Raw genomic sequence first — 16,476 nt, 5'->3', positions numbered from 1 at the left:
AGCCACCTTTGACACTGTAGACCACCCCCTTCTCCTTGAAACTTTATCCAACCTTGGATTCGGTCAGTCAGTCAATTGTATTTATTGAGTGCTTACTGTGTGCAGAGCACTGTACTAAGCACTTAGGAGAGTACAATATAAAAACATAACAGACACATTGCCTGCCCACAGTGGGCTCACAGCCTAGAGAGGGAGACAGACATTAATATAAAAAATAAATTCCAGACACATTTATAAGTGCCGTGGGGCTGGGAGGTGGATGACGAAAGGGAGCAAGTCAGGGCAACACAGAAGGGAGAGGGAGAAGAGGAAAGGAAGACTTAGGGAAGTTCTCTTGGAGGAGACGTGCCTTCAATAGGGGGCACTATTCAATAGGCTTGAATAGGGGGAGAGTAATGGTCAGATTTGAGGAGGGAGGGCGTTCCAGGCCAGAGGCAGGATGTGGGCAAGAGGTCAGCAGTAAGATAGATGAGATCAAGGTACAGTGAGAAGTTTAGCATTAGAGGAGCGAAGTGTGTAGGCTGGGTTATAGTAGAAGAGTAGCAAGGTAAGGCAGGGAGGGGGGAAGGTGATTGAATGCTTTAAAGCCAATGGTGAGGAGTTTCTGTTTGATGCCGAGGTGGACGGGCAACCACTAGCGGTTCTTGAGGAAAGGGGAAACATGGCCTGAACATTTTTGTAGAAAAATGATCTGGGCAGCATAGTGAAGTATGGACTGGAGTGGGGAGAAACGGGATGCAGGGAGGTCAGCAAGTAGGCTGATACAGTAATCAAGGCAGAAAAGGATAAGTGATTGATTTATTTGTATTGATGTCTGTCTCCCCCTACTCTAGACCGCAAACCTGCTGTGGGCAGGGAATGTGACTGTTTATTGCTGTATTGTACTCTCCCAAGCACTTAGTACTTGAATGAATGAATGAATGAATAGTACAGCGCTCTGCATGCAGTAAGTGCTCAATAAATATGATCGAATGAATGAATGAACTAATGTGGTAGCAGTTTGGATGAAGAGGAAAGGGTGGATTTGAGTGATGTTCTGAAGGTGGAAACGACAGGATTTAGTGACAAATTGAATATGTGGGTTGAATGAGAGAGAGGATTCAAGGATAATGCCAGAGTTATGGGCTTGGGAGACAGGAAGGATGGTTGTGCCATCTTCAGTGATGGGAAAGTCAGTGGGAGGACAGGGTTTGGGTGTTTTAGACATGTTACGTTTGAGGTGGAGGGAGGACATCCAAGTTGAGATGTCTAGAAGGCAGAAGGAAGTGTGAGACCTCAGAGAGGGAGAGAGATCAGGGCTGGAGATGGTGATTGAGGTATCATTAATTAATTAATTCATTCATTCATTCAATCGTATTTATGAGCGCTCACTGTGTGCAGAGCACTGTACTAAGCACTTGGAAAGTACAACTCAGCAAAAAAGAGAGACAATCCCTACCCACACTCGGCTTACAGTCTAGAAGGGGGAAGACAGACATCAAAACAAGTAAACAGTCATCAATATAAATAAATAGAATTATAGATATATACATATATACACAAGTGCTGTGGGGTGGGGAAAGGGAGGTAGAGAAGAGGGAGTGAGTCAGCAATGGGGAGGGGGAGCTGAGAAAAAGGGGGGGACTTAGTCTGGGAAGGCCTCTTGGAGGAGGTGAGCCTTCAATGGGGCTTTGAAGCGGGGGGAAGTGTGATTGGCAGATTTGAGGAGGGAGGGCGTTCCAGGCCAGATGTAGGACGTGGGCCAGGGGTCAACGGCAGGACAGGTGAGAAAGAGGCACAGTGAGAAGGTTAGCAACGGAGGAGCAGAGTGAGAGGGCTGGGATGTAGAAGGAGAGAAGGGAGGTGAGGTAAGAAGGAGCAAGGTGATGAAGAGCTTTGAAGCCAATAGTGAAGAGTTTTTGTTTAATACGGAGGTTGATAGGCAGCCACTGGAGATTTTTGAGGAGGGGGATGACATGCCCAGAACCTTTCTGTAAAAAGATAATCCAGACAGCAGAGTGAAGTATGGACTGAAGTGGGAGAGACAAGAGGTTGGGAGATCAGGAAAGAGGCTGATGCAGTAATCCAGTTGGGATAGAATGAGTGATTGTACTAACATGGTAGCGGTTTGGGTGGAGAGGAAAAGGGCGAATCTTGGTGATGTTGTGAAGGTGAGACAGGCAGGCCTTGGTGAAGAACTGGATATGTAAGGTGAATGAGGGAGTGGAGTCAAGGATGATGCCAAGGTTGTGGGCTTGTGAGATGGGAAGGATGGTTGTACTGTCCACAGTGACGGGAACGTCAGGGAGAGGACAGGGTTTCTATAGAGGTGATAGTTGAAACCACATGAGCAAATGAATTCTCCAAGGGAGTGGGTGTAGATGGAGAATAGAAGGGGACTCAGAACTGAGCCTTGAGGGACCCCCACAGTTAGGGGGTGGGAGGCAGAGGAGGAGTCTGTGAAAGAGACTGAGAATGAGCAGCCAGAGTGAAAGAGGAAGAACCAGGAGAGGACAGTGTCAGTGAAGCTGAGGTTGAATAATGTTTCCAGGAGAAGCGGGTGGTTGACAGTGTCGAAGGCAGCTGAGAGGTAGAGGAGGATTAGGATTGATTAGAGGCTGCTAGATTCACTGATGCTGTCTTCTCTTGGTTCTCCTCCTATCTCTCTGCTCCTCAGTCTCTTTCTTTGGCTTTTCTTCAGCCTCCCAAACTCTGACAGAGGGGCACCCTCAAAGGTCAGTTCTAGGTCCCCTTCTATTCTCCATCTACACTTACTCCCTTGGAGAACTCACTTGCTCCTTTGGCTTCAATTACCATCTGTATGCAGATTATTCCAAAATCTACATCTGAAGTCCTGACCTCCCTCCTTCCCTACACTCTCGCATTTCCTCCTGCCTTCAGGACATCGCTATCTGGATGTCCCATGGACACCTAAAACTTAACATATCCAAAACTGAACTCCTTATCTTCCAATCCAAATCCTGTCCTCCCCCTGTCTTTCCCATCACTGTAGACAACACCACAATCCCCGCTACCTCACAAGCCCATAACCTTGGCCTTGTCCTCAACTCATTTCTCTCATTCCACCCACATATTCAAACTGTCACCAAATCCTATCAGCTCTACCTTCACATCATTACTAAAATCCACCCCTTCCTCTCCATCCAAACTGCTACCATGCTGATCCTATCCCACCTTGATTACTGTATCAACCTCTTTGCTGACTTCCTAACCTCCTGTTTCTCCTGACTCCAGTCCACACTTCATTCATTCATTCATCCATCCATCCATCCAATCGTATTTATTGAGCACTTACTGTGTGCAGAGCACTATACTAAGTGCTTGGGAAACTACATTACTGCAATAAAGAGTGACAATCCCTGCCCACAACTAGCTCATAGTCTGGTGGGAGCAGGGGTGGGGGGCTGCTGCACGGATCATTTATCAACAAAAACTTTCAGTCCATGTCTCCCCACTCCTCAAGAACCTCCAATGGCTGCCCATTCACCTCTGCATCGAACAGAAACTCCTTACCTTTGGCTTTAAAGCACTCGATCAGTTCAGCCCATCCTACCTCATCTCACTGATCTTCTACAGCCCAGCCCACACACTCTGCTCCTCTAGCACTGGCTTATTCACACTGTGCCTCGATCTCATCTATCTCACCACCAACCCCTTTTTCACATCCTGCCCCTAGTCTGGAACTCCTTTCCTCTCCATATATGACAGAACACCACTCTCCCCACCTTCAAAGCATTATTAAGGTCACATCTCCTCCAAGAGGCTTTCCCCATTTAAGCCCTCTTTTCCTTGGCTGGTTCTACCTTCTGTGTCATCTATGCACTAGGATCTATGCCCTTTGGACATTTGATATTCACCCCACACCCAACTCCACAGCATTTATGTACATATCTTTAAATTATACATTATAAATTACTTATTTATTCATATTAATGTCTGTCTCTCTCTAAACTGTAAGCCTGTTCTGGGTAGGGAACATGCCTGCTAATTTTGTTGTACTGCACTCTCCCTAGCACTTAGTACAGTGCTCTACACAGAGTAAGTACTAAATGACTACCATTTATTGATTGATTGAAAAGTACACCAGAAGCAAAAGAGGGGCTGACAATCTACTGGGGAAGACAGGCAGACATAAATTACTTCCCCTTGCCCATGTCCTCCCTCTGGCCTGGAATTCCCTCCCCTTTCATATCTGATAGATGATCCCCCTCCCACCTTCAAAGTCTTATTAAAATTGCATCTCTAAAGGCCTTCCCCAAATAAGCCCTCATTTCCCCTACTTTCTCAACCTTCTGCATCTCCTGTGCACTCAGGTCTGTATCCCTTCAGTGCTTTGATATTCACCCTTCCCACAGCCCCCCAGGACTTATATACATAATCCATCTGTAGTTTATTTTAGTGTTTGTCTCCCACTTTAGTCTGTAAGCTCCTTGTGGGCAGGGATCATGTTTACCTACTCTATTGTTTTGCTTTTTCCCTAGTACTTAGTACAGTGTTCTGCACACAGTAGGAGCTTAATAAATACCATTGACTGATTGAGCATGAAGAGTTAACAGGAATTTGTCAGGATTAAGCAGATGAATTAATAAGTGATGGGTAAATATATATAAATATATAGGGCTCAGAGTGACTGGTTAATTTAGGATGTTGGGAATTAATTAGGGAAGGCTTGGGAATTTTGAAGGTTTGTCACTGGAGTCCAATCAATCAATCAATAGTATTGATTGAGCACCTATTGTATGCTAAACATTTGGGAGCATTCAAAGCCCTCCTAAAATCACATCTCCTCCATGAGGCCTTCCCTGACTCTCATTTCCCCTGCTTTCCCGCCTTTATGCATCACTTACGCACTGCACTAGGACCTATACCCACTAACTACTTGATATTCACTCTACCTTTTAAGCATTTGATATTCATCTCTTCCCCCACCCCCCTTCAGCCCCACAGCACTCATGTACATATCCTTTGTTTTAATGTTTCCCTCCCTCTCTTAGAAGGTAAGCTCCTTAGGGACAGGAATCATATCTACCAACTCCATTATACTGTACTCTACCAAGTGCTAGTACAATGCTCCACACACACTACTCTAGATTGCTAACTCCTTGAGGGTAGGGGCTGTCTCTTCTTACTCTACTGCACTCTCCCAAGCACTCAGTACAGTACTCTGCATACAGGGAGTGATCAATAAATATGAATGATTGATTGACAAGTCTTGTTTTGTTTTGTTGTCTCTCTCCCCCTTCTAGACTGTGAGCCCGTTGTTGAATAGGGACTGTCTCTATGTGTTGCCAACTTATACTTCCCAAGTGCTTAGTACAGTGCTCTGCACACAATAAGTGCTCAATAAATACGATTGAATGAATGAAAGTCTAAGATTTGTGACTGCAATAGACAGGCCTCTCAAATGAACCTGCTGACTTGCATCCATTCAAACTCATCTCTAACATCAAAAAAATGGCCACTGCCTATGAGGAAACTTAACCTTATGAAAGTTAACTTAAATGAACCATCAGGATACAGGGGATTGTGGGAGACAATTCCCTGGGGAATCCCTAAGGCAAAATATGCTTCCTGGCTCACAGCAAAGTAACAGGCCACACAATCACTGCTGAACCTTGTTCTAGGACCAAGAATATCAAAGGAAAATGGCAGGGGGAAAGGGAGGTCCAGAAGAGTCCTGGAACTGCACCACAGTCCAGCCTGGTGGGATTCACTCTGCCTTTCTCAGTTTCCTAAAGGGAAAAAATTTTAAATAGAAAAATGCACTGGTGCAACGTACCAAAAGTGCATATAGATTTTCATGCTGATAATAAAGAAACTCAGCTCACCTGATGACCTCTGAAATCCTGGTGCTTTCCTTTCTTTTATCGTTGGATAACTGGCTTAGTAAATAAGAGTAATCCAAGCCACTACAAAATGAACTTCCAACTGCACTGAGAAGTAAAAGCTTGCTGTCATCAGTTGATGCACTGCATAAGGCTCTCTGCATTTCTTTCATAATCTGTGTAGAGAAGAGTAGATACTTTGACATGCTTTGTGATATTGTGGCCTTTTAAGGTGACACTAAATAAAGTGATGATGAAGCTACTCTTTCTGCTTGCAGAATATAGATTTCAAGTTCTTCCTCAATATTGTGAGGAAGAACTTTATGAAGTTTCATTGTCTCTGTAGTCTGTGCTTTCTTTTTATTGCAAGTGAAACTGGGGATTTTGATATTGGGAGGATTTGGAGTGAGTGGAATCGGGTGGAGGGGTCAGAGGAAGGAGAGTGTGCAAGAAAGTACATGTAAGGAAACTGGGAGTAAGAGAGAGAAAGTAAGGGAGAGAAGACCCTTGTATGATCACCACTCAGGCCCCCGACCCATGTCATCCCCCTGGCCTGGAATGCCCTCCCTCCCCACATCTGCCAAGCTAGCTCTCTTCCTCCCTTCAAGGCCCTACTGAGAGCTCACCTCCTCCAGGAGGCCTTCCCACACTGAGCCCCCTCCTTCCTTTCCCCCTCCTCCCCCTCTCCATCCCCCCCGCCCTACCTCCTTCCCTTCCTCACAGCACCTGTATATATGTATATATGTTTGTATGTATTTATTACTCTATTTATTTTACTTGTACATATTTATTCTACTTATTTTATTTTGTTAATATGTTTTGTTTTGTTGTCCGTCTCCCCCTTCTAGACTGTGAGCCCACTGTTGGGTAGGGACTGTCTCTATATGTTGCCAATTTGTACTTCCCAAGCGCTTAGTACAGTGCTCTGCACATAGTAAGCGCTCAATAAATACGATTGATGATGATGATGACAGTAAGCGCTCAATAAATACAATTGAATGAATGAATGAATGACAAGGAATTCCCCAGTCTCCCATCCCTAATAATATTCATTCAGTCAATCTTATTTATTGAGCACTTACTGTGTGCAGAACACTGTACTAAGCATTTGGAAGAGTACAATACAACAACAAACAGACATGTTCCCTGCCCACAATTGGCTTACGGTCTAGTGTAGGGAAGACAGACATCAACATAAATAGATAAATTACAGATACTTATATAAGTGCTGTGGGGCTGGGAGGTGGGGAGAACAAAGGGAGCAAGCCAGGGTCATGCAGAAGGAAGTGGGAGAAGAGGAAAGGGAGAGCTTAGTCTGGGAAGGCCTCTTGGAGGAGATGTGCCTTTGAAGGGGGCGGGGGGAGAGTAACTGTCGGATTTGAGGAGGGAGGGCATAATAGGCCAGAGGCAGGGCATGGGCTAGGAGTTGGCGGTGAGATAGGTGAGACTGAGACACAGTGAGAAGGTTAGCACTAGAGGAGCAAAGTGTGTGGGCTGGATTATAGAAGGAGAGAAGTGACGTGAGGTAGGAGGGGGCAAGGTGATGGAGTGCTTAAAACCAATGGTGAGGAGTTTTTATTTGATGAGGAGGTGGATGGGCAAACACTAAAGTTTTTTGAAGTACGGGATGACATGTCCTGAACGTTTTTGTAGAAAAATGATCCGGGAAGTGGAGAGAAGTATGGACTGGAGTGGGGAGACAGGAGGCTGGGAGGTCAGCATCCTTGCTGATGGAGTAATTCAGGAGGGATAGGATGAGTGAATGTATTAAGATGGTAGCAGTATGGATGGAGAGGAAAGTGCAGATTTTAGCGATGTTGTGAAGGTGGAACCAACAGGATTTACTGATCAATCAATCAATCAATAGTATTTATTGAGCGCTTACTGTGTTCAGAGCACTGTACTAAGCGCTTGGGAATTACAAGTTGGCAACATATAGAGACAGTCCCTACCCAACAGTGGGCTCACAGTCTAGAAGGGAGACAGAGGACAAAACCAAACATACTAACAAAATAAAATAAATAGAATAGATATGTGCAAGTAAAATAGAGTAATAGAGTAATAAATATGTACAAACATATATACATATATACAGGTGCTGTGGGGAAGGGAAGGAGGTAAGATGAGGGGGATGGAGAGGAGGACGAGGGGGAGAGGAAGGAAGGGGCTCAGTCTGGGAAAGCCTCCTGGAGAAGGTGAGCTCTCAGTAGGGCCTTGAAGGGAGGAAGAGAGCTAGCTTGGCGGATGGGCAGAGGGAGGGCATTCCAGGCCCGGGGGATGACGTGGGCCGGGGGTCGATGGCCGGACAGGTGAGAACGAGGCACGGTGAGGAGATGAGCGGCAGAGGATTGGAGGGTGCGGGGTGGGCTGTAGAAGGAGAGAAGGGAGGTGAGGTAGGAGGGGGCGAGGTGATGGAGAGCCTTGAAGCCCAGGGTGAGGAGTTTCTGCCTGATGTACAGATGCAATGATTGGTAGCCACTGGAGATTTTTGAGGAGGGGAGTAACATGCCCAGAGCGTTTCTGGACAAAGACAATCCAGGCAGCAGCATGAAGTATGGATTGAAGTGGGGAGAGACACGAGAATGGGAGATCAGAGAGAAGGCTGATACAGTAGTCCAGACAGGATAGGATGAGAGCTTGAACGAGCAGGGTAGTGGTTTGGATGGAGAGGAAAGGGCGGATCTTGGCAATGATGGATTGAATATGTGGGTTGGAAGAAAGAGGGGGTCATGAATAACACCCAAGTTACAGGCTTGTGAGACAGGAAGGATGGTGGTGCCATCTACAGTGATGGGAAAGTGAGTGGGAGGACAAGGTTTGGGTGGGAGGATAAATTCAGTTTTAGCTATATTAAGTTTGAGGTGACGGAAGGACATCCAAGTAGAGATGTCTTGAAGGCAAGAGGAAATGTGAGAATGCAGAGAGGGAGAGAGATCAGGGCTGGAGATGGTGATTTGGGTATCATCCTCACAGAGGTGGCAGTTGAAGCCATGTGAGTGAATGAGTTATCCAAGGGAGTGAGTGTAGATGGAGAATAGAAGGGGGCCCCAAACTATACCTTGAGGGACCCCCACATTTAGGGGTTGGGAGGCAGAGGAGGAGCCTATGAAGGAGACTGAGAATAAATGGCCAGAGAGATAGGAGGAGAACCAGGAGAGGACAGAGTAAATGAAGCCAAGGTTGGATAACGTTTCCAGGAAAAGGGGGTGGTTGATAGTGTCAAAGGCAGCTGAGAGGTGGAGGAGGATTAGGATGGAGTAAGGGCTATTGGATTTGGCAAGAAGGAGATCATTGGTGACCTTTGAGAGGGTGGTTTCTGTGGAATGAAGGGGATGGAAGTCAGATTGGAGGGGATCAAGGAGAGAATTGAAGGAGAGGAATTTGAGACCTACTGTATCAGCCTCCTCTCCGATCTCCCATCCTCTTGTCTCTCCCCACTTCCATCCATACTTCACGCCGCTGCCTGGATTGTCTTTGTCCAGAAACGCTCTGGGCATGTTACTCCCCTCCTCAAAAATCTCCAGTGGCTACCAATCAACCTACGCATCAGGCAGAAACTCCTCACCCTCGGCTTCAAGGCTCTCCATCACCTCGCCCCCTCCTACCTCACCTCCCTTCTCTCCTTCTACAGCCCAGCCCGCACTCTCCGCTCCTCTGCCACTAATGTCCTCACCGTGCCTCGTTCTCGCCTGTCCCACCATCGACCCCCGGCCCACGTCATCCCCCGGGCCTGGAATGCCCTCCCTCTGCACATCCACCAAGCTAGCTCTCTTCCTCCCTTCAAGGCCCTACTGAGAGCTCCTCCAGGAGGCCTTCTCAGACTGAGCCCCCTCCTTCCTCTCCCCCTCCTCCCCTTCTCCATCCCCCCCACCTTACCTCCTTCCCTTCCCCACAGCACCTGTATATGTATATATGTTTGTACATATTTATTACTCTATTTATTTATCTTACTTGTACATATCTATTCTATTTATTTCATTTTGTTAATATGTTTGGTTTTGTTCTCTGTCCCCCCCTTCTAGACTGTGAGCCCACTGTTGGGTAGGGACTGTCTCTATATGTTGCCAACTTGTGCTTCCCAAGCACTTAGTACAGTGCTCTGCACACAGTAAGCACTCAATAAATATGATTGATTGATTGATTAAGACAGTGGATGTAGACGACTTGCTCAAGGAGTTTGGAGAGTAATGGTAGGAGGGAGATGGGGCAATAACTGAAGGGAGCCATGGAGTCAAGGGAGGGGTTTTTTTAGGATAGGGGAGACATGGGCATGTTTGAAAGCAGTGGGGAAGAACCCACTGGAGAGCAAACAGTTGAAGATGGCAGTAAGGGATGAAGAAGGGAGGGGGTGAGAGTTTTGATAAGGTGCAAAGGAATGGGGTCGGATGCGCAGGTGGAGGGGGTAGCTTTGGAGTAGAGACAGATCTCTTTCGTTAAGCATTTTCTATGTGCCAAGCAGTGTTCTGAACACTGGGGCAGATACAGCAAATCAGGTTGGACACAGTCCCTGTCCCACATGGGGCTCACAGTCTTAGTCCCCATTTTACAGATGAAGTAACTAGGGACAGAGAAGTGAAGTGACTTGCCTAAGGCCACACAGCAGACAAGTGGTGGAACTGGGATTAGAACCCATGACCTTCTGACTACCAGGCCCGAGCTCTATCCACTATGCAATGCTGCTTCCCTAGAATCAAGTGCAAAGTGCACTTTCATCTTTAGTCCCAAACTTGCTCCTGGCCACTGAGCATGGCCAGCAGGAATATCTGGCTTCATAAAGGTTGGTAGGGGACCTAGAGGAAGAGGGACAAGGGTAGAACATTAACAGAGAGATGAAGCTCTCGATCCTGAGTTAGGGATATTTCTCCTGGGGGAGTGTCCGAAAGGGACTCTGGACCCTGGTCCATAGTCAGTCTAAGGGCTGTTAGGAAATTGGAGTGAGGGCAGAGACTGTGGGGAGTCTCAATTTTCAAATGATTGAAAATAGAACATGCAAGTTTAAATAATCAAAAAATAGATTGTCAAAAGTTTGACCACCAATAATTTGATCTTCCCTCAAGATTGGTTGAATGGCCAGAGTCTACTTTTTCAGCCAACAGCCGAAGCCTGGTCATTCATGACCTCTACTTCTTCAAATGCTTCTGATTTCACCTACACCCCACTGAGTTCTGCACTTCATGGAAACCCTCCCTCTTGAGTCCCTCCATGCCTTACTAATTGGTTCAATTTTCCACTGACTTCCCCTATCCTTTGTTCCCTGTCTACACCTCTTTTCACTTCTCCTGCCTCTCTCTTTACCCCTGCCATCGACATTCTTCACCTTCCTTGTTTTCACAGACTTGATTTATCACCTTTATTTTTTTTTTCTTTTTTCTTCAGCTACTGCCTCTGTAACTGTACTCTTTTGACCTCCTCTTTTGTCAATCAGTCCATCTATGGTACTTACGTCTTACCTTGTGCAGAGCACTGTGCTAAGCACTTGGGAAAGTACAATTCAAGAGACTTGGTGGATACAATCCCTGCCCACAAGGCTCAGCATGTCCTAGTGGGGAGAGCACAGGCCTGGGAATCAAAAGGAGCTGGGCTGAAATCCTAGCTCTGCCACGTGTCTGCCATGTGACCTCAGGAAAGTCACTTAACTTTTCTGTGTCTCAGTTACCTTACCTGTAAAATGGAGATTAAGATTGTGAGCCCCATGTGGGACAAGGACTGTGTCCACCCCGATTTGTTTTACCCACCCCAGCGCTTAGAACAGTGCCCGGCTTAAAAATACCACGGATATTGTTAATTATGGTTATCTATCAGTCAATCATATTTATTGAGTGCTTAGTGTGTGCTGAGCACTGTACTAAGTGCTTGGGAGAGTACAATATAATAGAACAGACACATTCCCTGCCCACAGTGAGCTTACAGTCTAGAGGGGGGAGGCAGACATTAATATAAATAAATAAATTAGAGATATGTACATAACTGCTGTGGGGCTGGGAAGGGGGAGATGAATGAAGGGAGCAAGTCAGGGCGATACAGAAGGGAGAGGTAGAAGAGGAAAGGAGAGCTTAGTCAGGGAAGACCTCTTGGAGGAGATGTGCCTTCATTAATGCTTTGATGTGTGGAAGAGTAATAGCTTGTCAGATTTGAGGATTTGACAATTGAATGGGGTCAAAAGATTGGAGGTCCCTGTGGGGGAAAAGTACAGATTTACAGGGAGGAGGTGTGTGGAAGAGAATGAGGTGGTGGTGGTCAAAAAGAGGGATTTCCGAGTTGGTGAGGGTAGAGACTGCAGTGGTTAGAGATAATGAGATCGAGTGTGTGTCCAAGTTGGTGAGTGGGTGAGGTGGGGTGGAGCAAGAGGTCAGTGGAGTTGAAGAGTGATAGAAAGCGGGCAGCTGAAGGGTCGTCAGAAACATCTATGTGACTACTGATGTTCCCAAAGATCAATGTAGAGATGGAAAGAGGATATATGAAAAAGGGATCAAAATGGTTTAAAAAAATTGGAGATGGGACCTGGGGGAAGGTAGATGACTGCTACTAGAATCTGGAGTGGGTAGTTGAGGCAGATGATGGGTTTCAAAGGAAGGGAAAGAAAGGGATTGGGTGGGGGTTGTCTCTGTTGCCGAATTGTACTTTCCAAGCTCTTAGTACAGTGCTCTGCACACAGTAAGTGCTCAATAAATACGATTGAATGAATGAAAGGGATGGAGGAGGTGGAATAGTGTGAAAGCAACATTGGGGTGTGAGAAGGAAGCCAACACCGCCTCCTTTCCCAGTGTGTCTGGGGGAGTGGGAGAAGATGAGGCCCCTTCTGGAAAGGCATCAGAGGAGATTGTGTCATCTGGGGGAGCCAGGTTTCAGTGATGGTGAGAAGAAATAGTGATTGGGTCAGGAACAGTTCAAGGATGAGGGGAAGCATCCCCATGATGGAGGGGGGTCCCACAGGCCGTACTTGGTTGAGGCTGTGGCGGGGTGGATTCTGGGGGAGGAGACGGCACTAGGGGTGGGGAGGGGTTCGATGGGAGTGAGTTGATGGGGGCCAGTCCTGGGAAGGACATGAGGGATAGTGCTGGGAGAGGATGACAAGGATGAGGCTGGGGATGGGGGTGGGTATGGCGCAAGGGTTGGGGAGGGGCTGGGTAGAGGAAAGGCGGGAGGAGGTGTGATGGTAGAGGAGGACTGGGATAAACTGACTGGAGAGCTGGGATAGAGGGGTCATGGTGGGGTCAGGGATGTTTAAGCATTGCAGGTGAGATAGCTTGGCATATTGGATAAAGCACGGGCCTGGGAGTCAGAAGGTCATGGGTTCTAATCCTGGATCTGCCACCTGTCTGTTGTGTGGCCTTGGGCAAGTCACTTCACTTCTCTGTGCCTCAGCTCCTCATCTGTAAAATGGGGATTAAGACTGTGAGCCCATGCAGGACAGGGACTGTATCTTCCCCAATTTGCTTGTATCTATCCCAGGGCTTAGGAAAGTGCCTGGCACATAGTAAGTGCTTAACAAATACTACAATTATAGGTAATCGACAGCAATAACTACTTAATCTGGTGGTACTCTGAGGAGATGGTTGAATTGTGTGCAGGTCCTTGTATCCTTGAGAGTGAAGAGACCAGTGTTTAGGAGAAAACAAGGGCTAGATTGGTGTGGAGGTAGGTAGTGGTTGATATGTAAAAATATGGGTCCCCCTTTTAGACTGTGAGCCCACTGTTGGGTAGGGACTGTCTCTATATGTTGCCAATTTGTACTTCCCAAGCGCTTAGTACAGTGCTCTGCACATAGTAAGTGCTCAATAAATACGATTGATGATGATGATGATGATGGGTCTTTGTCACCTGGGGGTTAGGCAGCCACTCCTTGATCTGTATTCCCCACTGAGGAATTAGGCCTGACTGCAGGGAAGGGGGAAGATGATGAAACGGCCGCTTCTCGGCTGCAGCAGATCAGAAATGAAATGTCAGAGTCCTGGCAGGCAGGAGGACCATAGGCAGTGGTTCTGATGGCCAATGACCTGGTTCGGCTGAGGCCACTCGGTGGAAAGATCTCGGTGCTCTTAGGCAGGTCTCTGACTCAGGCAATGGTCAATTGTCCACGCTGGTTTGTGGCCTCTTGGAAAGATCTTGGTGTCCTCGGGCAGGTCCCTGTCCTGGGTGATGGTCGATGGTCTGTGCCAGTTTGTGGACTCTCAGCAGAGAGATCTCAGCATCCTCAGGTAGGTCTCTGTCCCAGGCGATGGTCGATGGTCCATGCCAGTTTGTGGCCACTCAGCGGACAGATCTCAGTGTCCTTGGGCAGTTCTCTGCCATTCATTCAATCGTATTTATTGAGAGCTTACTGTGTGCAGAGCACTGTACTAAATGCTTGGGAAAGTACAATACAAGAATAAACAGTGACAATCCCTGTCCTAAGTGATTGCTTGGGCTTCTTGGTAGAGAGAGCTCAGTGTCCTCGAGCAGGTCTCTGTCCTTGAAGATGGTTGATGGGCCGTGCCGGTTTGTGGTCCCCTCAGTGGAGAGATCTCAATGTCCTCAGGCAGGTCTCTGTCCTGGTCAATTGTCGATGGGCCGCACCAGTTGTGGCGCCTTGACAGAGAGATCTGTGCTTAGTACCATGCCTGGCACAAAATAAGTGCTTTACAAATAACATTAAAAAAACCTGACCCTATCGGACTGAGTTTTCATAGTGAAGCAGTGTTGCCTAGTGGAGAGAGCACAGGCCTGGGAGTCAGAAAGACTTGGGTTTTAATCCTGGCTCTGCTACTGGTCTGCTGTGTGACCTTGGGCAAACCACTTCACTTCTCTGTGCCTCAATTACCTCATATGTAAAATGGGGATTAAGACTGTGAGCCCCATATGGGACATGGACTGTGTCCAACCTGATTGTACCACAGTGCTTATTACATGCCTGGCACATAGTAAGCACTTAACAAATACCATGAAAAAAGGAACTTAGAGTCATGAAATTCAAGAGTCCTGCACACCTCCCAAAGTGTAAATCTTTCTGGGCTTCCTTTGAAAATTCTCTGAGATAACTTTTGAGAAGGGACTTTGGGATGGGGACTTTATAGATCCCCAGACAACCGAGGCAAGCATACAAATTGCCAGAGTCCAGAGAGGTGGTAGATGGTGTCCAGCTATTTGGTAACTTTGCATCTGCAGTTTCTCTTGGCTCTAGTAGTTTGCATGTTGGGGTACCATTAATTGCCCAAGAGGAACCCAGAGGAGGCAATACTGCCCTAAGTGTGCCTCTCGCAGCCTTGAGAGGAGCAGTGGGAGCAATGGCCAGAAGAGGAGCTGAAGCGATGGCAGGGGCTAGAGAAAAAAGAGAAAAAAGCACAAAGAAGAGGCTAAACCACCGTGTATGTGACTAGTGTGTGAATCCAATAAACTGTGAATTGGTAAGCTTCTTCAGCTTCCTGGCAACCTTCTTTGATCATATTCCATGAGTTGAAAGCAATTTTTATATCCTACTCAAGAGCCACTTCTTCTGATTGTTTTCCACAGCCAAGATTTGATTGGTTGGCTCATCAACCAATCTGCCTGTTGAGAGGCAACTCGTGTGTGTGTGTGTGTGTGTGTGTGTGTGTGTGTGTGTGTGTGTGTGTGTGTGTTAGGCGAGGAGCGGTGCAACAGCAACAGTAGGATTTTTCAGTCACAGTACCCTGCAAAACCTCTAGGGCCACCTACCTGAACCCCAAGTTCTGCCCACTTTGCCTGATGCATATGAGGGCATATGACATGGCAGGAGATTCACACGAGAGAAAGTGAGCTGGCTGGGGAGAGTGTGGCTTGACACTGAAAGGGCACTCACTACCTGAGTGATGGGGACAGGGAGAGAGACTTTTTCTTCCCCTCCTCAAAACTGTAGAATAGCTTCAAGGGCCATTCCTGACTTTTGTTCATCTGGAGAGGAATGTTGGGCTCATTGAAACCCATTGTTAAACCTGCAAAGTATATTTTCCCCTGGCCTTTTTAAAGCATATTTCTACAAACACATTCCATTTTCAATAAGTGAGAATATTAGCCTTAATGGTTTGCTTCCCAAGTAATAATAATCATAATTGTGGTATTTGTTAAGTGCTCACTATGTGCCAGGCACTGTAATAAGCACTGGGGTGGATAGAAGCAAATTGGGTTGGATGCAGTCCCTGTCCTGCATGAGGCTCACAGTCTTAATCCCCATTTTCCAGATGAGGTAACTGAGGCCCAGAGAAGTGAAGTGACTTGCCCAAGGCCACATGGCAGACAAGTGGTGGAGTTGGGATTAGAACCCACAACCTTCTGACTCCCAGGCCCGTACTCTAACCTCTACACCATGCTGCTTCCCAGTATCTCAAGGTATCATTTCCCTCACAAACTCTCTCCTCTCCACAACTTTCCCATCACTATAGACAATGCCACCACGCGCCCTGTCTCATAAGCTTGCGACCTTGACATTATCCTTATTAATAATAATAATAATGGTATTTGTTAAGCGCTTACTATGTCTGAAGCACTGTTCTAAGCGCTAGCGGGGCTACAAGGTGATCAGGTTGTCCCACGTGGGGCTCACAGTCAAACCCCATTTTACAGATGAAGGAACTGAGGCTCAGAGAAGTGAAGTGACTTGTCCAAAGTCACAGCTGACAAGCAGCAGATTAGAACCCATGACCTCTGACTCCCAATC

General features: G+C 46.9%; 1 protein-coding gene across 4 annotated transcripts in view; it reads right to left on the bottom strand.

Moving 5' to 3' along the window:
- CDYL2 (chromodomain Y like 2) overlaps positions 1 to 16,476 on the bottom strand; it is an 89,435-nt gene that overhangs the window by 24,905 nt on the left and 48,054 nt on the right. For all 4 annotated transcript variants that reach the window (XM_038770654.1, XM_038770652.1, XM_038770653.1 and 1 more), the window contains one exon: positions 5,829 to 6,001. In XM_038770654.1, the coding sequence (XP_038626582.1) occupies positions 5,829 to 6,001 (173 nt within the window). The remainder of the gene's footprint in view (positions 1 to 5,828; positions 6,002 to 16,476) is intronic.

The sequence above is a fragment of the Tachyglossus aculeatus genome, chromosome X2 (assembly GCF_015852505.1).
Source record: "Tachyglossus aculeatus isolate mTacAcu1 chromosome X2, mTacAcu1.pri, whole genome shotgun sequence".
Classification (NCBI taxonomy): Eukaryota; Metazoa; Chordata; class Mammalia; order Monotremata; family Tachyglossidae; genus Tachyglossus; species Tachyglossus aculeatus.
This window is presented reverse-complemented; position numbering and strand designations above follow the sequence as displayed.